Source organism: Amblyomma maculatum, chromosome 1 (assembly GCF_055883805.1).
Source record: "Amblyomma maculatum isolate TAMU_Amacu chromosome 1, ASM5588380v1, whole genome shotgun sequence".
Classification (NCBI taxonomy): domain Eukaryota; kingdom Metazoa; phylum Arthropoda; class Arachnida; order Ixodida; family Ixodidae; genus Amblyomma; species Amblyomma maculatum.
This window is the reverse complement of record NC_139344.1, coordinates 244,240,843-244,261,875: the sequence shown is the minus strand read 5'-3', so window position 1 is coordinate 244,261,875 and position 21,033 is coordinate 244,240,843. Positions and strand designations below refer to the sequence as shown.

The 21,033-nt window shown below is 46.4% G+C and overlaps 1 protein-coding gene across 2 annotated transcripts in view; it reads right to left on the bottom strand.

The window, feature by feature from the left end:
• Positions 1 to 21,033, bottom strand: part of LOC146206107 (pfs47 receptor-like) — a 57,021-nt gene that overhangs the window by 30,540 nt on the left and 5,448 nt on the right. The window contains exon 3 of one of the 2 annotated variants that reach the window (XM_084590752.1): positions 17,036 to 18,189. The exons of the other annotated variant lie outside the window; for it this stretch is intronic. Coding sequence (XP_084446878.1) covers positions 17,941 to 18,189 — 249 coding nt within the window. The 3' untranslated portion in view covers positions 17,036 to 17,940. Of the gene's footprint in view, positions 1 to 17,035; positions 18,190 to 21,033 lie in introns of those variants that run through there. 2 annotated transcript variants of the gene reach the window in all.

Sequence of the window (21,033 nt, the reverse complement as noted above, 5' to 3'; positions counted from 1 at the left end):
CCTTGTAATATTCTCCAGAATTGTCATCAGGCCGATAGGTGTCTTGAAAAGTGGTAGCTAGTAAACTGCATCTTTTAGTTCGCCTAAGATTAAAGGGCCGCTTAGGGCCGAGCACTCACTTTCCGAACCGGTCACGTCTTGTGTAAAACTGCAACATATCTGCACTGAACATCTCGGTCTTCGCGAAGTTCCATTTGCGCCGCTCTTTGATTTAACCTAGTACAATACTTCTCACGCATTCACCATCTGGGCTAGCGTCGAGCGAATCCACGTAGTGTGGTAGAACTCGCAATGGTTTCGCATTTCCATATGTAAGAAAACTTAAGTTCACCCCTGTAATTTTTCAAACTCACAAAATCAGGCTCTATGCACCAAGCTAAGATACTAATCACTCCATAAAGGTTCGACCAAAAATAAAAAATAAGGGAATTTAGCCTTGTGACCTTATCGTATTACACAGAGTGCATGGAAGCAATGTTTTAACATAATCAGAGCTCACCAGACTGCGGACAACACCCGTCAATCAGGCGAATGTTACCATTACATTCATTTCTTTTTGTTTGTCAATTGTTTAAATTGTTTATTGGAATGAGCGTTCGCCATATTCGCGTCTCACGCTCGCGATTGCCGCCGCACGCAGCAACTCAAGGAGGACGGATGCGGAAGTCTATGTGGCCGTCTGTACAATAGGAAGCAACGAGAGAACTTTACAACTGGCAAGTATGATAGCAGTGTGAACTGCGGTTCAGACTGCTGTGCAATGCAGATGGAGAACGCAGCTGCCTGGGCGCCAAGAAGCGGGATATTGTGCGAGCGCAGTTCCGATACATATGGAATACTCGAAATCCATTTTGAGTCTTTTTTCGCCTTTCATTTTTTTAATTTAACTATTTCCATTGTCTATAACCACAAGTAAAACATGCAAAAAAAAAAAAAAAGGGTGGATGTATGAAACATACACCAAAAGCTTTCATTGTTCGTGTTGTGATGGCAGCACCTTAATGACCTTTGGCTTTTTATTGTTTTCGCCATCTGTTCATGTATAACAGTTGCAGTAAGGAGACATTTAAGCTGTCTTACATCGATGTAATACCAGCTCTTAGATAACAAAAAGACTGCTCTTACTGAAAACTTGTTCTTGTAACGTTGAAGAAAGCAAGAATTAAAATAGTGGTGTCGAGGACGCAGTCCAATTTCTCAAGAACTATAGCGCGATGACGAATACATCGAAATATCAGGTATATCAGAGGCTGATAAACATGAAGGAGTTTTACACATCTGGTTATTAAAAGAAGTTTTGTTTCTAAACTGTATTGCATTTTTATCACACACAGAATTCATAGGAGAGGTTACCTCAATGTTGCAGCCAAATGAAAATCTGCATTTGGTGGCGCCGCCGGGGCCATTTTCGTTGCTGTAGGTTTCGGCACTTCGCCGCTATGCGTTCGCCTTTATTCACCAGTGGGGAGAAACGTAGGAAATCCAAGTGCCCCTATTAGTGCTCCTCTGACGAAGTTCATACCTAACCAATCACTTGCAACGCTCTTTGCGCTGTCTTTGACCTCACTTTACCCTGATCTCCATGGCACTGCGCGCTTCATGCTTCCACGTGCGCCACACACAGCCAAAATACGCAGACATACTGCGCCGTCGGTTGTCCTTTGGTCGAACCCTTCAGCGCCGGAGTTGTAACGAAGATGAAGGCTGCTGCGAAGAAAAGGGTCAGGCAATGTGACGTCGTAGGTTGTCCTACAAGAGTCGTGCGCCGAATCGCAGCAGGCCATTAGCCGGTTGGGTGGTGTGTCATACTCATTCCTAGTCGAGCGGCAAATGCATTCGATAATTTATTACCACTCGTGTCATCTAAGACCATACTTTGCAGTGGTCCGAGAAACAGCTACCATGCATTTTGCAGTCACATTTCAGAGAACGCAGAGGAAAGCACCTGCGATTAGCTAATGTGAATGGGCCTCTACATTAGCAAACCACTCCGCACAGTCGTGACCATGGTTCGGCGACGACAGCTGCCGCACCACTAGAGCTTCTCTTGTTGCCTAACAGCGTGGCGGCTCATCGACGCCCACGTATTCTTGCTATCCACTTGGTCCAGTCGCTTCAAGCCTGTAAAGAATCGCACGCACTCTGGGGCTGATTGATGTTTTTGAAGTACAGGCCGTAGCTTTTAGCGCGAACATCGTTTTCGATATTGGGAGAGAGATCCATAGGAGGCTAATCCGAGTGAATTGACAGCTGATCAAAGATGCCTGCCACGCCAGGCAAGCAGTAACCTTCACTTCGGCTGCTGCTAGACCGCACCGCTCTCCACCAGTAATGACAGAGTCCGGGTTTACGTTATTTTTCGGTGATTAGGTTAAAAAACAGTCCTAACTCTAAATTAGAGCGTTAGGAAAAAGGCTTTTCCAACTTCGAACCCAAATCGTTCAGCAATAAATGCGTTTTTTTCCACCCAATATCGGATTTTGCTGACAATATTATTTTGGTAGAGTTGTCCCTAGTGTCCCTTTAACGCTGAACATTTACCACTGCATATCCAAATTTTGGGCCCATTGGCTTAACTTAATATATAATGCGTTAGGCTGCTTATAAAAAGTTCTTTTCAATACTACTCGCATTTTTAAGCCTTCGCGTGACCCGGCCGCAGTTACGTCTTACTCACGTGGCGCTGTGACGTCACACCCCCACATGACACACGGGCTGGCAGGAGCTGCCAACTTGGGTCTCTCGTTTCACATGGGACGGTTATGTCAGAATCAGCCTGCTAGGACCCTGACATTCACGTTACCCCTATAGGCCACTAAGGCACGTTCAGAATCACCCGCAGCTAATGCTTTCGCTCAATATTTGATTCAGCAGCGTTGAATCCTTGTAATTTTTTAATCAGAACTTCAAATGTTTATTTGGGTGGTTGCATAAAATAGTCTCGCGATAACTCGCTCTTTCGGCTGATTTTAGTTTACAGTCAATGCTTTTCAAATTCGCTTAATTCAACAATCTAAACGCGAAAGAGCAGCGGCAAAAGTCGAAACGTCAGGCTAGTGGCGCAGCATGAGCAGAGAATCCGGCCCTTTCTATTGTCCAGCCGATTAATTAACCGTGTCCAAGTATAGAGGTTGTCCCACATGACTTGAGCCAACCGTTTTAAAAATCAAATGCACTTCGGACGGGTATGGAACGGGGGCTTAATTTCCAACTAGTCTAGAATTATAATCAGGCCACTTTTTTATTTGCTTGCTAACTATATATGAAGTTGACAGGGCCTCTTGAAAAGACGCTTTCGCATCGCTAATGTGCGCTCTCAACCGTGTGATGGATGATGCAGCCGACCTTGGCTGCAGCGTGATGGGCCACCGGGGTGAGGCTATAGTTCTATGTGGGCCTCCGCTGCATGTCGCACGATGGCGCAAACGCGCGTTTATGGCCGAGAACCGCGGAGATAATAAAGCATCCATGTTTTCGAACAACGACAAAACGTTTTCTTTCATAATTTCGCAGGCTTCTTTGGAACGCTGAGGAAAGACGACGGGAAAACTGTGCATAAACCATTTTATTTGGAGGTTTCTAAAGACGCGCAACAACTTTGCGTATCATACTTGAGGTACGCAGCCAGCACCTATAAAATTGAGTAACTAAACAATTAATATGTTAGTTAAGGGGAAAACAAAACAGCCTGTGTAATACTAGGCTAGTGCCAACATTATGCATCAGGTTCCATTCCCGTCCGAAGTGCCTTTTATTTCTAAAACCATGCCTCAATTATTGTGAGACAACCAGTGTACAACCGGCGCAGAAAGAGGTTCAAATATCGCTCCTCACGAGCATGGTAAAACGTCGCTTGCTCAAATTCTGAGTTGCCCGCTGCAGCAGGCAATCAGCGACGCCCACGGCAAATATAGTTTTGTTCCACGAGGTTCCTTATCAAACCGCGACGATAGCGGGTAGCGGCCACGCAACCGCGTGCCAGTCATCATGGATGAAGTTTTTCCTTCCTTCATGCCAGTCATAGCTTCGCGCCATTTCTGAAGCTAATAGGCACGTCCGTAACATTATTTTTTCTTTTAAAGGCATCTCGCCGTTCCGGCATCATCATCAGTTGGTTCTGGCGGAACTGCGCGCTCTGCATAGCTTCCGCATATACGTGCGCGTGGTTCTCTCGCTTAGCATACTTCGCTCAACGCTCCTATCTGGCTGCAGCTGTGAAGTTGCTCTCTTTGTTAGAATAACTTGCGCGTTTAATACCATCACGAAGCTCCTACAGCTGTCAAGATAAGACAAATGTTATTTTTGCTACTCTTCTGGCATATCGGGGAAAAAGGAAGAAAAAAAAAAAACGCATCTCCGAAATTTGATGCTCAGTTGTCTGCTGGTCCCAAACTTCTTTTTTGACCACGACCGGCTTTGTTGTTACGCTTCGTTAAGGGGGGAAGAGGAAAAAAAAAAGCTAGACAAGATCTCGAGCCGTTTCAAGTGCACCTGTTGTTGCGTACAGCATGTCATTTAGTAACGTGCAAAAGGGCGTAATGCATTTCATGCGGTGATTCTTACATTAATCTGCATGACTCTTGTTCACAACGCATGAAAAAATTTAATTCTCACACTCAATTTCTCAATACGTGCAGCAGTTTCTTTACGGCTTTCACAAGAATGTTCCAGACATGAACCGAAAACCGCACAAGCGGCACAAGAAATGCGATTTAGTTTTGTGTTACTATATATTACCGAGCCAGTTGATTGATGATACAGCGCCCGCTGAGAGAATGGTAGCATCAGGAACTCTAAAACGCTCTATGCAACCTTCCAGTTGCACGCAAGATCACATTCGGAGCCTAAAACTTGTCGCTCTTGCTAAGTGTCGCCGGAACATGGTGAGAGCGGGAGGTTCATTGCAATAGAGAAACAATTTCTTCGTAGTCGCCCTTCATAATAGGGAGACATTCTTGGGGGACAATACGTTACGGGGCATTTACATTACGCGTATGATATACTGCCCAAACATTTTGACGCAGTTGCACTATTTAATCAAATTTACGGCATCCGCGCTCAGGTTACAGTCGCCAAAACATAACGCACTTCTGTGCGTTATCTAGCGGCCGCAAGCGCGGCACTGAAGGATACGCCTCATTACATATGCAGCAATAGTCGCGCTTGAAACAGAGGGAAATGTTGCCTCGTTATGCTGTATCCTCCACCTCAATGAAGCGTCACATCCGTCAAATAGAAATCGCGGCAAAAAACCACATCGAATGTTCGAGAACCGTGCCCCATTTTACTTCGATAACACTCGAAACGAGAAAAATGCACTTGTTTTCCTACTCGTTGTATCTACACGAGCTGCGTACTGATATTAAACACGCAAGGTGTTCTAACAAACAGCCCATGGCTGTTTCAAGGCATAGTCAAAAAAGAGCGTTGCGCGAGATTAGTAAGTTTAGCTGTGCGCAGCGCCCTCTCTCAGTAGCACAACGCTCCGCGAAAACACGAAATTGGAACCGCATATGCTACCAGCTTATATTTTATCATCCCAGCAACAATAGCCAGGGAGCCATGAGGGAGCAGTCTCTCTATGGCAGCCTCACGTCAGCGATTTTACACTCGCTGCCGGGGAACAGCGGCCACCAACGTCGATCACCGTGCCGCCACTCCGCCCACGCCTGCTCTGCAGGCTGGCGGGGCTGCTCGGTTACTTTTGGCAAAGACGGTGCAGTGCTCATGGCGAGCTTGGCTGTTAGTCTGGCGAAACTTCAGCCCATGTACGCCGACGCCTGCGAGGAGGCTTTATCGCCGCCGTGTCTCCCCGCGAAAGAAGCCGCGAAAGGGGTTCCTTTTCGGAGCAGCCCTGCTTCAACATTCCTGATAGCGGACAGGCAGCAAAGCATGACATGACTGAGAAAAGTCTTCGTGTCGCACTTTTCATTTAGGTGCAGACGGCTACTGTCTACAGTTTCGCCACCGTGGTTTGATGATATGTGAGACTACTTTATGAAGTTTTATTGAAACCATTTGATAATCGATTTTCAGAAAGTTAGGACGTTTCCTTCAATCCACTGAAGTCTGCTGAGATCCAGAGTATTTAATTTTTTTTTCCACCACACAAACGTTTAGAGAATGTGGATTTAATAAAAAAATTAGTACATATTGCCGTAGTGTTAAATACTTATTGGTGCCGTCATGTGATCGAGCTCGGGAGACTGGCACGCGCTCATCTCGCTCTCGGAGCTAGCTCGCTCAAGGGTAGGTTAGCCTAGCCATGTCTGCTTTCTACAGCTTGTGCGTGCTGCAGTGCTCGGTGTCACCCGTTAATAATTAGAGGGTATTATTAACGATGCGCCCTTAACGGTGTGCACACTCTCAGACACCCTTATGGTGAGTGGGATATGGCTGTTCCGGTCGCAAAGGAGATGCCCTCTACGCGTGGCAAGCTCAACCGGAATTCAACTACCTTGTTGTGACAGAAGGGGGTAGCCGTTTGGTGCCCAGCTGTCGCCGGTTCCAGCCAGAGTAAGGATCGGAGTCAGAAGTAACAAACAAAACAAACTTTATACACAACAAGGGACGATACAGAACAATACACAAGAACAGTTAAAATGCACAGGCGAGAGAGGTTCACAGAAAACAAACGCAAAGCATGCAACTACAAAGGTATTCAATAACACAGAGGCTTTACAACACAGATCAAACACGAGAGAGTCACATAAACAAACACCAAATTGTTCACCGGGCACTGTTGCAGTCCGACGCCTCGAGGGTCACTATGTGGCCGCCATACAAGACGAGCGCCGCTCCCTCGCAGGTCCGTGGGCTTGCCAGCAGCGGGCGATCCCCGGGAGTCCAGTTGTCGCACTTGCGAACACGCCGCAATCACTGACTGACTGACTGACTGACTACACAAGCGGCGCGGCCTCCATAAATAGGGCGAGCCGCGTCTGTCTGTTAAGGCGCGCCAAGGCTAGCGCGCACACACACATAGCTTCGCTGGTTAGAGCGCGCTCTCTTCCTCCCGTCGAGCCGCGGGTCGTCATTGGCTAGGTCCCATACAATTTTCTGGAGACGTCTGGCATTTTCCGGACGGATGAACCACCGTCATCGCCGGGTAATGAGAAAGAGGGTGACGGCGACGCGTACAAGCTACGCGCTCTCTCGCGCGGGGAAAGAGGTTTTTCTAGAACCTTGTGGAAATTTCGATGCGGCGCCGCGCGGGCCTCGCGCCGCGCCTGCTTGATAAAAATGTGCGCCGATTTCGTGACGCTCGGTAAATCTGTTTCCTTGTTCTCCCGGCTTCTGTGACAGTTTGATGTTGCTTGCTGAGTACATCTCATGCACGAAGAGTTTCTGGGTGCCTCCAGCGTCTGCAGCTACAACCTGTGCACAAGGCGAGCCGCTGCTTGAGAGGCTTCATAGAGTTAATGCAAACCATACTATAGAGCGAAAGCGGCGGCGGGACCTCCATGTAAACTCTCTCTACGATTTTGTTAATCGTGTTCGCAGCAAAGATGGTACTTCGCGCATGGCAACCAGAACTTCCCACGCGACGTTTGGACCAAAAATAGCGCAAATTACGGCGTGGCAACCTGGCAACGTTGGAAAAACGCGGTACCACGAAATATTCTAGAGCTCTATGCCACGGAGGCCGCGTGCATCGCACTACGTGCGGTGCGATGCATGGAACGAAGCTGCGGCGCAATTCAATATTGCTAGCTGAATACTCCCTAGTTCGTTTGCCAAGTTTAGGCAACTGTGGGAGCTCGAAGGTTGGTCAAGGTGGTGGCGTGCCCTAACAAGCGAGACGTGAAAAACTGTAGAATTAGAGCCCTAAGGAAGCGCAGGTATGGGGAGATATCCCCATTTGAAGCGAAAGAAAAAAAGAATTTACACACGAAACCGAATGCCCGATCCTTTTCGGCACCTTGTTTTGCAAACATAGTGACACTGTTCTGACACTAGGGTGCCTATGAGATAGTGTTAGATAACGTGGCCTGTATCGAACTGCAGCGGGCAGCGTGTTTTACAGCGCCTACTGACTGAGCAGAACAAATAATGGCATGTCGTGTGAAAGCGGGTGGTTGTGTTGGTTGTGTTCTTTAGCTTCTTGAGCAAAGGCAAGGCCGCACACGCACGGCCCACTGACTCAATCTAGCACAAGCGTTGGCTTCTCTGACGGTTTCGGGCATCCGCTTCGACGGCTCCAATAATCGAATTTCTCATGCGCAATCGACCGAAACGCGACCAAGAAGTACTGTCCACATTGCTGGACACAGGAAACGACTCGAGCAGTATACATGCCGAGTGTATTAAAACACGGTACGTATACAGCATGCGAAACATCACGTAACTATTGCCAGTAGTCCTTTATCAGCCTTTTACCGCTCAAATTTTACAACTGCAAAACATGCAATGTTGAAACATTTTTTTCTTATCTTTAATATATAGTTTAGGTATAATATTTAGGGTTATTTCTGCAAATAAAGTGAAACTAATGAGCTAATTTTATTAGCGAGAACCCACCAATGAGTACACGCAACCATGGGAAAACCTTAATGGAGCACACGAGTGCAGCCTAACCTCTTCGCCACGCTTTACACTTTTACCCTCTTGAGAGGCTCAGCTCCTGATTGCGGTCCCCTCGCCTTACTATACCACGAACCATGACGAGCTGGGCGGCAATCCAGACCGTTCAGCTCCCTGTGAGTGCCCAGCCGCTGTTCCTCTATGCTCCTCGCTTCATGGCTACAAATTTGAGGACGGTGAGGACTGGCTGAGCAGCTACGACCGGGTCTCTGCGTTTAATACATGGGACTAGGAGCACAAGTTGCCGAATGTTTATTTTGCTCTTGAAGTACGCTTCCAAGATGTGGCTCGAAAAACACGAGTCTAGTATCACCACCTGGAAAGATTTGATGGCTGCTTACAGTCCGGTACGCAACTCTCCGTGTACTGCGGCGGATTTTACGAGGGAAGCGGGCACGGTGTCTACTAGTACCGGTTCGCACATACCACGACTGCCAGTTTCAATTATGCAATGCGGTAATCAGGAGCAAACAGCGCGCTTCGTTTGCTTTTGCCCGCACCGGTACACATGAAGAACTCCGCCGAGCGGCGTCGGCAGTACCATCTCCGCCGCCGCCTTGCGCCATATGTCATGAGCCTACAGCGACGTGTAACGCACCCCAGTGATCTGTATCTGACTCTATAGGCAGTGGCTCTAGATTGACCTAGAGTTACTATATAGATTTTATAGCACTTCTAGGCCACCTGCCGGCTGCGGTGAAACCATGCGGCGCAAAGAGAGCGCGACATCCCCACCGAGGATGGCCGCCGAGAGGCTTTGTGCGTTAAGGCGTTTGAGAGGTATTAAGTGCTCTCTAAATTGTTTTCAATATTATTGAGATGCATACTTTAGAATATATTTTCATAATGTCAGCTAATCGCTTCCTAGTGGAACAGCTCATTGAAGAGGGCCCAAACAATACCGGGACTGAAGCGTGAGCCGGAAGACTGAAAAAAAAAAAAGTAGCAGATTTCGCTACTTCATCGATGACGACGTCGATATATCGAGAGACAACTACTTGTCCATACTAAGCTCAAACTATACGGTGACTGGCCAGATGACATAGCCGCTATCAGTTCAGTTCAGGCGTTCAGTCGTGTCCGACTCTTCGTGACCCTATGGACCATGTCACGCCACGCTTTCCGGTCTCTCACTATCTTCTTAACATCACATAGCTTCATCTGCAATGCCTCGAGAATGCCATCTAACCATCGCGTTCGCTGCCTACCCCTTCTCCGGCGACCCTCAACCTTTCCCAACATCAAATCTTTCTCCAGCGACTCCTCTCTTCTCATCAGATGACCAAAGTAGCTGAGCTTTAACTTTAGAATTTGACCCTCCAATGATCAGTCAGGGTTTATGGTCGACAATATCGACTGATTTGATCTTCTGGCAGTCCAAGGAACTCTTAAGAGTCTTCGCCAGCACCACAATTCAAACGCGTCAATTCTTCGGCGGTCAGCCTTTTTCACAGTTCAACTCTCGCATCCATACATCACAACTGGAAAGACCATAGCACGGGTTATACGGATCTTGGTTGGCAGACTAATGTTTATGCTTTTTACTAGGCGGTCAAGGCTAACCATTGCTCTCTTTCCCAGAAGCAGGCGTCTCCTAATTTCATGGCTGCAGTCTCCTTCCGAGGTAATCTTGGCGCCCAAGAACAGAAAATCTGTCACAGCTTTCACTTCTTGTCCATTGATGCTCCAGGACTTGATAGGGCAAGACGCCATGATCTTCGTCTTTTTAATGTTCAGTTTAAGCCCAAACTTCTCACTCTCTTCTTGTACGCGCATCAGAAGTCTCTTGAGTTCCACTTCACTTTCTGCCATTAAAGTGGTATCATCCGCATATCTGAGGTTGTTGATACGTTTTCCAGCAATCTTCACTCCAGCTGAAGACTCGTCCAGACCGGCCTTCCTCATGATGCACTCTGCATATAGGTTAAATAGGCAGGGCGACAGTATGCAGCCTTGCCTCACCCCTTTCTCAATCGGAAACCAATCAGTAAGACCATGCCCAGTTCTGACTGTGGCCTCTTGCCCTTCATAAAGGTTCCTGAGGAGACAGATGAGGTGATTTGGAGCTCCCATCTCTTGGAGAGCTTGCCACAATTTGCTGTGATCTACGCAGTCAAACGCTTAGTTGGACGATAATAGTTGGAAGGTAAGGATATCCCTAGGAAATAATTCGACGACGCCTCTACAAATAATGGATTCGTGCGTTCGATAGACACGAGTTGCCAGAGAAACAGAGAGCTTGCTCTGTTATAACTCTCTTGTAAGGTTCAAGCCATGCCTTAACCCTAAGCATCTTTTTTTCTTTCTTTTTCAGTGCGCGCAGCAGTTATCAGGAGAGCCCAACACTGCGTGACTCGATAGGGTTGCATCATGTGGCGACTCGCCCAGGCTGTCATGTCCTACTCCAATATGCAATAAAAAAAGTACTACTTATATATCTTGTTTTTGGTGTGTTCAGGTAAGTACGGCGATCTAGGTCCAACATGATATATTTTTTTTGTTTGTACTGAAAGAAATTTTCATATGTGATGGGCAGATTTGTTGAGACAAAAGAATAAATCTTAGTTTCACAAGGCACGCCGTACTTCCCCCCCCCCCCCCCCCAACACACACAGAAAAAAAAAATCGTATATCGGAAGAGGTGGAAAACCGCGTTCCTTATAATTCGTAAAGTTGAAAGTTTACTCTTGCAACTTTTACAGCAACTTTTACTGTTAAAAATGCTATAAATATGTATTTTGTTGTCGATGTCGCTGTTTTCTTTTAGAAAAAAAGTATCACGAACCTAGCTCCAGCCCTGACATTGAACTTTTGTCAGTGACATTGAACTCTTTATGATCAGGGTCGTTTCAGCTTTCTACAGAAGATCACCAAGAAGAAGTGCGGCCCTGAAGAGGTATATTGAAAGCGCCTTGAAATCGTTCTGCCGCTTACTGCGGTATTGTGAAACGAAATGGTTTGAACGCTATACGATGCGATCTCAGTTTAGTGAGGTATTGTTCCAAACAGTCGGCGCACTTTAGACATGTGGAAGCACCCGTGCCGCCATAACTCTCGAGAACCTAGCAGCTAGCCACTTTCTCGAAGGACAGCAAAAAAATTATTGCTGCATTGGGAATAATGGAATGTGATCACCGACTGCAGACCAATATTCACGCAAGCATGTTGGAAATTGCGAGGTTCGCGACATTACTTTGATGGGCAAATCTGTTGTGATGGGCAAATCTGTTGACACAAAGGAATAAATCATAGGTTTACAAGACCCGCCGTACTCCGCCCCCCCCCCCCCCCCCCCGCACACACACACACAAATCGTATATCGGAAGAGGTGGAAAACGCCGTTCCTGAAAATTCGTAAAGTTGAAAGTTTACTCTTGCAACTTTTGCTGCAACGTTAACTGTTAAAAATGTTATTGTAAGAGTACGTTCAGTCTGAGGTCGGTGTTCTCGTCGAACGTTAAACTAGCGCGTCAGTCTCTTGCGTCTTCTTCTTTGTCAGCCGTCTTCTTCGTAGCACGCGCCTTTTCCACATACGCTTGTCGTTTTTGTCACCGTCGACATTCACCGAGCGTTGGTGTGACACTACACTATAAATATGTATTTTGTTGTTGATGTCCCAATTCTGATTTAGAAAAAAAAAATCATGAACTTAGCTCAAGCAAAGACATTGAACACGGTCGTTTCAGCTGTCACAAGAGATGACCAAAAAGAAGTGCGGCCCTGAAGACGCATCCTGAAAGAGCCTTGAAATCGTTCTACCGCTTACTGCGGAATTGTGAAAGGAGGTGGGTTAAACGCTACGATGCGATCTGAGTTTAGTTAGGCATTGCCCCAAACAGTCGGCGCACTGAGTGCAATGAGAGTGAATGAAAGCTTTAGCCACTTCTCCATTTGAGATCATAACTAGGACAATCTATATGCTATTTTGAACGCACGATGCTATGCTATTTATGATAAGGTATATAAGAGTCCGCTCAGAGCCAGCGCACGATTACGCCTCGTCGAAGTTGCGTTGTAACCTTGACTTTTTCATTACGTTCTACGGCCTGCCTTAGTACTGCTGACTAAGCGAACGTACTAGTTTTCACACGAGGGTTTGTCCTGCTTAAAGGGCAGCTGCGTCACTTTTCGAGAATTCCGCGATATTCAAGGATTCAAATTTATTGAGGCTGCAGGTAATGCATGTGAAGTGTTTTTGCTCTAGCATTCAAACTGATGGCGTCATCGACGATTAAAACTCGAGCTTCCCCTCACACCACTCAAGGTCTCCAGAGAAGCTTGGTAATGACGTCACGGACGGTAACATCCTTATCCTTGTTCTCGCTCACTTCCAGCGGTGCATTTCCTGACGCCGCCGAACAAAGAAAGGGCTTTGCTTTCGATAGAGTTTTTTTTTTTTTTTTTTACTTTTCAAACCAAATGTTTCTATGCGGGAAATGTACTGGTACCGTCAATGACGTCATCATGCCCCTCCCACCCACAGCTGCGCGGGGCAGAGAAGCCTGATAACGGTCGTGGTTTGAATCGCTAATTGGGCCACTGATTCAAATGCTAGCGCCAAGATATTTCGCATGCTTAAACTGCAAGCTATAAACGTCCGACCCCTCGAAACTCATCGAAATCTAAAACCAGTGCAGTTTCCCTTTAATCGCTTCTGTTGATGAGAAGTTCGGCTATTCATCGAGACATAGAGAAGTGATGTATGTTAAGGGAGCTCACAGCAACTTACTTCAAAAAGAAAAAGCTTAGACAAGCTTTGTTTGTATTGAAAAATGCAAAATACCGATGTAATTCATCTATAACTGAAATATAATTATAAGACAGCAGAGAAAGAAAGCTATCTGGCACCGGTGGGATTCGGAACCCACGACCTCAGAATTTCGCAGCCGGCACTTTACCATCTGAGCTCCGCCGATGGCTGCTCAATCTTCTATTTTCGTAGGTTATTACACTGCATGTAACCAATCCTTTAGAGCGATCACTGGCACCACCCTCATCCGCCGCGGAGGACATGGAAAGGCCTGCTTTACCGCTATAGTATCGCGTGGTGCGTAATTTAACTGGGAGGCTGTGAACTGTGCTAAAACCCTCTTATGCTACCTATATGATGTCGAGGTTGCCAGAATCCATGCCTTCGTCCAACCAATCAGCAAACCAATCTGACAGTTGCTGCACCCAGTCGTTTCCTTAAAAGTGTTTTTCAATTTTCGCGCGTTTCTTGTACGCGCGTGTTAAATGAGTGCTTGACGTCCTGTATTGTTTAGATACTATAATTAAACAAACATGTCTTGAAAGTAAGGCGAGCAGCAGTTAGGCACTATGTCAGCGCGCTGCTACTTTGAAGATGCACAACCAACTACCTGCATTTGTAAAATTCCTTAAGCTGAAGAATTTCTTGATGCACACGACGGAATTTCCGGAGAGCAGAAGTACATACTTTACGGAACACGGGGCATGCGAATAAGAACCGGTAGCAGATAATAGATAATAGATCCAAGATTGGTCATCGCCATCATCAACAACCACTTAGGCACGTTTTTTAGGCTTCGCCATGAACCTAAACTTAATGAGCATGCTATGTTTAATATTGTTACGGAGGAACAAAGACGAAGTAGTTGAAGGACAGAGGTGTGCGTGTTGTCCGAAGTGGGATCGCGTGGGAACGTGCGCTGGTCTGTGACACCATGTTCCTGTTCTATTGGACACGTGCACGTACCTTAGTTGGACGGGCACGGACAGATTCCCTTGCTAATTATATTCAAAATTTACAAACTTTCAAATGTTTTGCGTCGTATTTCTTTTCTTTCATTCAGTTTTGTGATGATAAACCTTAGGTTTTTGTTTACTTGACAATTATTTTATTCACAGATTCGGTATATGCAGGACACTAGGCACTCCACACTGAACCCTGGCCAATCCCCCTTCGTGGGCACGTGCCATTTATGAAGGCAGAAGAAGAAGAAACGGAGCCGGCAGCTTGCGGACGTCATCGTACTGCAAGTATTGTTGTGAAAAAAATAGGCTGAGGGCAGCTGAACCGTCGTGGACTTCCGTCTCCTGCAGTACAAGTCAACTCTGGTGACTCGGGTGCTGCTATCTGATGAGTCATGGACGCCCCATGTGAGCAGACAGCACCACCGAACAAGATGTGTGCTGACGACGCTTCCGATGAGCAAGGGCCATCGTTGAACCAGGACTGTGCGGTGGGGAACTCGGATGGCCAGAAAGCCTTACCGAACCGGAACTGTACTGGAGACGACTCACGTATGCAGATAGAATTGTGTGACCAGAACACCGCCGCGGAGCTTCCGTTTGAACGGGCAGCTTCGCCAAACCAGAACATTGGCAAGAATGACTCGTGCCGGCAACCAGCATTACTGGACCACAATTATGCCAGAAACGATTCCTGTGGGCAGAGCGTGCCACAAAGCCAGAACTGGGCCGGGCGTGATTTCTTTCCTTTCTGACGTCACATCCCTCCACCTTCGCTCTGGTTCGTGCCCGGGCTCCACCTATATCCCTACTGCAGTGGTCTTACATGGCCACCGTACGAACCCTGTCGGCAGTATTGGAAATGAGCCTACTATGGTTGCCCTATAGGGTATGTTCCCCAAGACACGAAACCTTATCAGCATCATTGTTCAGTGACTGAAAAAGCACCCTCAGAACAAGAGGCTGCCAGTGATGTAAATGGGAGCGATGGTGCTACTCCAATGGATGCATCGCTTAGTAGTGGTTTCCCTACCCAGTATACGCCCTCAGCCACGACAGATTTGCAGTACTTCATGCAGTCACGGAAGAAAGACCCTTAGATCAAGAGCCTGCCAGCTTCGTTGACGGTAGCCATGAAGCTATGCCGATGGATATCTCGCCTTGTGTAAGCTCCCTGTGAACGTTGATACAAGCTGTGCATCAACAAATGATGAAGAAACACCGGCACTAAAACGCACACCTCTGTCCTTCAAATACTTCATCTTCGTTCGATCCTCCGCGACAATATTATAGATAATATCGTTGCTAATGTTGCAGTCGAATGGCAAAGGTATTGGTACTGCGTTCCGTAAATTGAATTATGTTTGTACGTCAAATATCCGTAGTAAAAACCAGAAGAAAAAAATTAAAAGCCGAAACTTATGATCAACCGTTGTATGAACCTTGAAAATTCTGTTTAATATAGACCATCGGCGGACAAAATTTAATCTGCACTTTGTCTCTCGCCATCAATGTTGAAGGTTTGTTATATATGCATAAAACACTAATATAAATGTCTCTCCTGTATTTTATTCCTCGTCATTTCGCTACCGTGGTTCAGGCCACCTGTTTCATACCTGGATGAAGAAGATACATTTGCTGGCCCTTCCAATGCTTTGCAGTCCAGTGTAAACTGTCGTGAAATTCCGAGTCTATTGCATATTTAATTTTTTACACCCACGCCGCACCATTCTGTTTTTTTTTTTTTTTGGTTCTCGATAATGCTTCGGAATACGTCCTTTCAGTTACTTGTGCAGGCAACATCATCAGGGAATCTGAAATTACAAGTTTAATACCTTTTGTCCCCAACGCTTACTTAATCCACTCCTCTCAATGTTTCCTGCCTATAAGCATGCAATGAATAGTATATATACTAGTAGGCACGGCAACTTCCATTGAGCGGCCGTAGTTGCTAGAGAGATCGCCTCCTGGCCTGATACTTTTCTAGACTTGGATTTTGTTACTTTCGTAATGGAGGACCATGCCGGCTGCAAGAGACACTATAAATATTTCGGAGTAACTTTTCCTATGCCTCGTCTACATCGTGCATAATTCCGGAATGCTTGCTTTACTACTAAATTTCGACTCAGTCAAATCCTTTCTCGCAGACTAAAGGCTATAGACCAGCATCAGTTAGTTTAGCTCATTTACAGGAAAACATGAGAGTTTGGCTGCTATTCTGTTTTGACGACGTGTTGGACGTGAGGATCGGCGGCGATATAACTGGCGGCTGCTCACATTTACTGAAATGAAAAAGGGGGAATGGTAGGAAAACTTTTTTTGGCGTTCGCTGATGCATTGATAAAGCGATTAATTTAGGAAGTCATTTTTATAATATGTCCGCAGGTACTGCTGTTCCAAATGCATTAAAAACCATTATTGCCATCAGCGTGACTACCATGACGATGACGATGGCGATGTGGGTGATGAAGGCGTGCTACGAGCATGGATCTTTGCTTTCCTAGCGATTTATATTGGTTCTCATGGTGGCCCCACCCGCAACCTCTATTACACGAATGGCCAAAATGCACTCCTATAGTATCTGGCTTCTACGTGGTCACGGGCCACCAACCACCGCGGGTTCGAGCGTCGCGCGAGCCAAAACCCTGATCAGCCGTCACCACGCGCACACTGAAATACCTCAGCGCGCACTCAACCTCTGTAGGGAGGAGAGCGCTTCGCTGCAGAAACACAAGTCTGCTAGTTGGCACAGAAGACGTTTATTCAACACCGTCCTCCAGCGGTACACAAACATTCAGTCACCGCGTCCCGGGAGCACGCGAGGAGCAAGGCTCCCCTGAACGTACGCAGTGACAAAGAATGCACGCCGCAAGCACGCAAGGGGGTGCTGTGATCTCTCTCTCTCAGTGACCAGAGGGTTCCTTTGAGAGCGAGTGGGCAACCACCACAAGGTACGCCTGTCATGGATCGTTGGATCACGATCGACATGCTCGAGCTTCGCTCTCAGGTACGACCCGGAGCGGGCGAACTCGAGTACACACTGGTCTTCGCGGACAAAGGCCGGCATACAACAACAGTAGTGTACGCACCTTGCGATTTCTCGGAGGGGTCTCTCTCTGGGCTCCGCTCGGACTGTTGCGCGAGCGCGGCCGTCGAAGCGGTGCCGTGTTCCCGCCAAAAGGTGCCAATGAGAACAGCCACTGGGACGCCAGGACAGAGCTGTGGCCGAACGGCAGTGACAAGTCGTCCGAACATCTCTCCACCGCCTCCGGCGCGAGAAAGGGAACGAAGAGAACAACCGGGCACGGGCGGCGGCCGCTCAAAGTGCAGCCACGGCAAGCCCGAATCCCACAAGTATGGCTTTTTTATTCACAGTCATTTATTTTCGGTAATTTTCATTTCAATATCTTCGCGATTTGTGGTGCCGCCAAAAGCGTAAGCCCATCGTGAGCGCTTCCAGACGGCGCCATGTTTGATCATATTTTGAAACCTTGGGCGAATTGCCTGCACCATACTCTTCAACATAGGCCCACATAGCGATGGCTGCGCAAATTAAAGCAATATGTCATCTAGTGCATGCGTCGTTCGCCAACGATTTCAGGCAGGATGCACTGCTACTGTAGCTGCAGATGCTGTTTGGACTTCTCAAAAGTTGACTGTCTTGCAGACGAGGACTTCGTAGTCGGTGTAGCGATGCTCTTCGCCGCCGTAGGTGACTATCGCGCAGCGCTGAGAAGGCTGCAGTCTGCCGACAGTCTTCATTCCCTTGTAGAGAGCGCGTGCAACGTAGAGCGGCTCTCCATCAGAGGTCATGCCCCCTTGGATAGCTCCGTTCGGCACTGCGCCATTAGTAGCCGCCTGCCACTCCAGGCATGCACCATCGGACACGAGCGCCTGCGAACCATAGTTACAACGAGGTGTGTGATTAAACTGGCTCTGATTGGTAACAAAGGGTGTCATCGATCAAACGACGTGAGAGGCGGGCAATAGGGTCTGAAGAACCAAGTCACCTCATTTAATTTTCACATTTGGAGGCGTTCTCATCTAATAGGCGAAACTGCTGAAATAGCGAGCTTCACTTGATTTGTCGCGCTTTTCGATGAGCCATTTGCTGTAGCCGTACTGCTACTCTCTGCTGAGCTTGTTTTGAAAGCTTACGCGCTGCATTTTTATAATTGTAGTGGCCCACAAATCGAGAACAAGTTTCTCAGTAACCCCAACGTCACCTACATCGCAGATGAGCGCCTGGGAACCAGAGTTAACACGCGGTGTGTTATTACACTGGCATGAAGTAGTCATGAAGTCAGTAGGTTCTGAAGCTGAAAGTTACCTAATTTTTCTAATTTGGAGAAGTTCTCATCTTCATAGTTGATATCGGAGAATTAGCGAGCTTCACTTTATTTGTTGCGCTTTTCGTTAGACATTCGTCGGAGCTTTAGCACTCCCACCTGCTAAGTTTACTCTGATCGCTAAACTTCTACGCTTTGACGCAAGTAGCGGCCCACAAGGCGAGTAGAAGATTCGAATTAACCCCAAACGGGGCCTGCAAGTGGAGGAAAAAAAGAAGCATTCCGAAGTAACCAAATGACGCAGATGTGACAATAACACATGCGCCATCATAAAACGCCCGCCCTGGTGGTTCCCGACCGCCAACAAATCAAGACACTATTGAATTCAGGACATGCAATCTCTATCTGTACAGAGCTTGGACCTATCCAAACGCTGTCACAAAAACCAAGCTTAAAACCTTTTGCGTTTCTTAAAAAGAAAGAGAAAGGAATGGTCAGTCTAGTAGTACTCCTCTCCCGGATACTTGAGTGCCGTGCCGGAGAGGGTAGGTAAGGGGGCCGGTTGAAACAATTAAGTTATAATGAAGTGACCTGAGAAAGGAATACACATCCTCGTAGGTTTACAAGCCTTTCGTATGCCATTCCATTTCCGTAATCAGGCCGATGGCACTCTGTTAGGCCTGACTGGTTGTCTGACTGACGCGAAACGAAAGGTTGCATGGGACCTGCGTCGCGGTGCGCTACACATCTTCATCTGATTTTAACCCGATCTTTCATCTTTATGGAAACACTTTTGTGCCACATTAACATTCACTCTTTTGGGGAACATGTCTCTGTGTCTGTCCTGAGGACTGACGGCGCACTATTGCTGCGTAGCTAGGAGGCGAGCTTATTCGTGTTATTCACGTGAGCATGGACGAAAGCGAAGGAGACGAAGAGGAAGCAGTTTATGAAGGAGGAGACAGACGCGATAGAAAAGATGCGGACAGCACTTTAACCGTGTACGTGCTAAAAGAAGGCGAAGTTCATAATGTGGTATCGTTAGCTGTGTTTGTTTTCTTGGCCTTTTTTTTTAAATATTAATTTCTTCAATTTTTCTGCTTACGTATTTCGTTCATCTATATTCTTTATTTTATTATCTTCCATCATTTTCTTCTTTTTTTTCTTTCAATCTCACTATAACTTGTGATTGCATCACGCATTCACTAGGTCCACCAGCCCGCCTCTGCTCCTCGCAGGACAAAGGCATTTGTGGTCTGTGGATAGCGTGCTTATGTGGCATTCCGAAGGTCCTCATTTCAATTGCCACCCCCAACAAATTTTTTTTTTCGATTTCAGCTCATTCACTTTCATTTGGTTACATGAATCTTTTTTTCTTCCTTTCTCTCCTGATAAGAAATAAGGTTGCAATAAACCACTCCCCTTATGTATCTCCTGCAATAACATGCCACACAAGACATCATCGTGGCTCACTGACACCCTATTATGCTGGAACTGACACGTTTACGTTTTCCTTTTTCCCTCGGACAGTATCAGACTGAAACAATATTTTACAGATGGCTATACAGAGCGACTAACATTGTATAAATCTGTAACACTTTTTTGTCTGTGTTGTTTGCACTTCGTATGCATCTTGCCCCCTCCCCCCCACCCCTGCTTGGACCCAAGGGTCTGCAGTATGTAATAAATAAATAAATAAAAATAAATAAATAAATAAATAAATAAAAATAAATAAAAATAAATAAATAAATAAATAAAAATAAATAAAAATAAATAAATAAATAAATAAATAAATAAATAAATAAATGGTCCTTAAAAATTTGGCACTAACCCAAATACTTTACCTATTTCTGAAGTGGCTGCGCATCAACATAGTCCTCGAGCCATATAGAAATAAAATAAAATTCCTATAAACGAAATCCATCACATATTTAGAATAAGTCTTCATAGGCCTGGTTTGGGAACAAGTATAGTTAAGAGTTGATGGAGAATACCTCTGTTAACAGCAATTTTCTCTTGACATTGCTAAGCAATCCAGGCAACAACTCACAAATGATGAATGATCTAGACAGGCAAAGAAGAACGGAAGGCCTAAACATTACTATGCAGGAGACTAAAGAATCGATCAACAACTTCGGAAAGAAACAGTAGTTTACGACATGTATAGCGAGGGGCCGAAGGTGGTAGGCGAATGCGTCTATTAAAAAAAGGTAGTGGCAACAGGTCTGAACCAAGAAGGGAAAACATTGAGTTGAAAAGTTTGAACTGGAGCGCGTTTGGGAAGAGCTTTCAGATTACAAATGGCAGCTTGCCAGTTTCCCTCAAGGGGAAAATATATAGCAGGTGTATCTTAATGTTACAGTTCCATGGGGCAGAAACTTGGAGGCTATCGAAAAGGGTTGAACTTAAATTAGGGACAGCGCAGAGGGCTGTGGAGTGGAAAATGGTA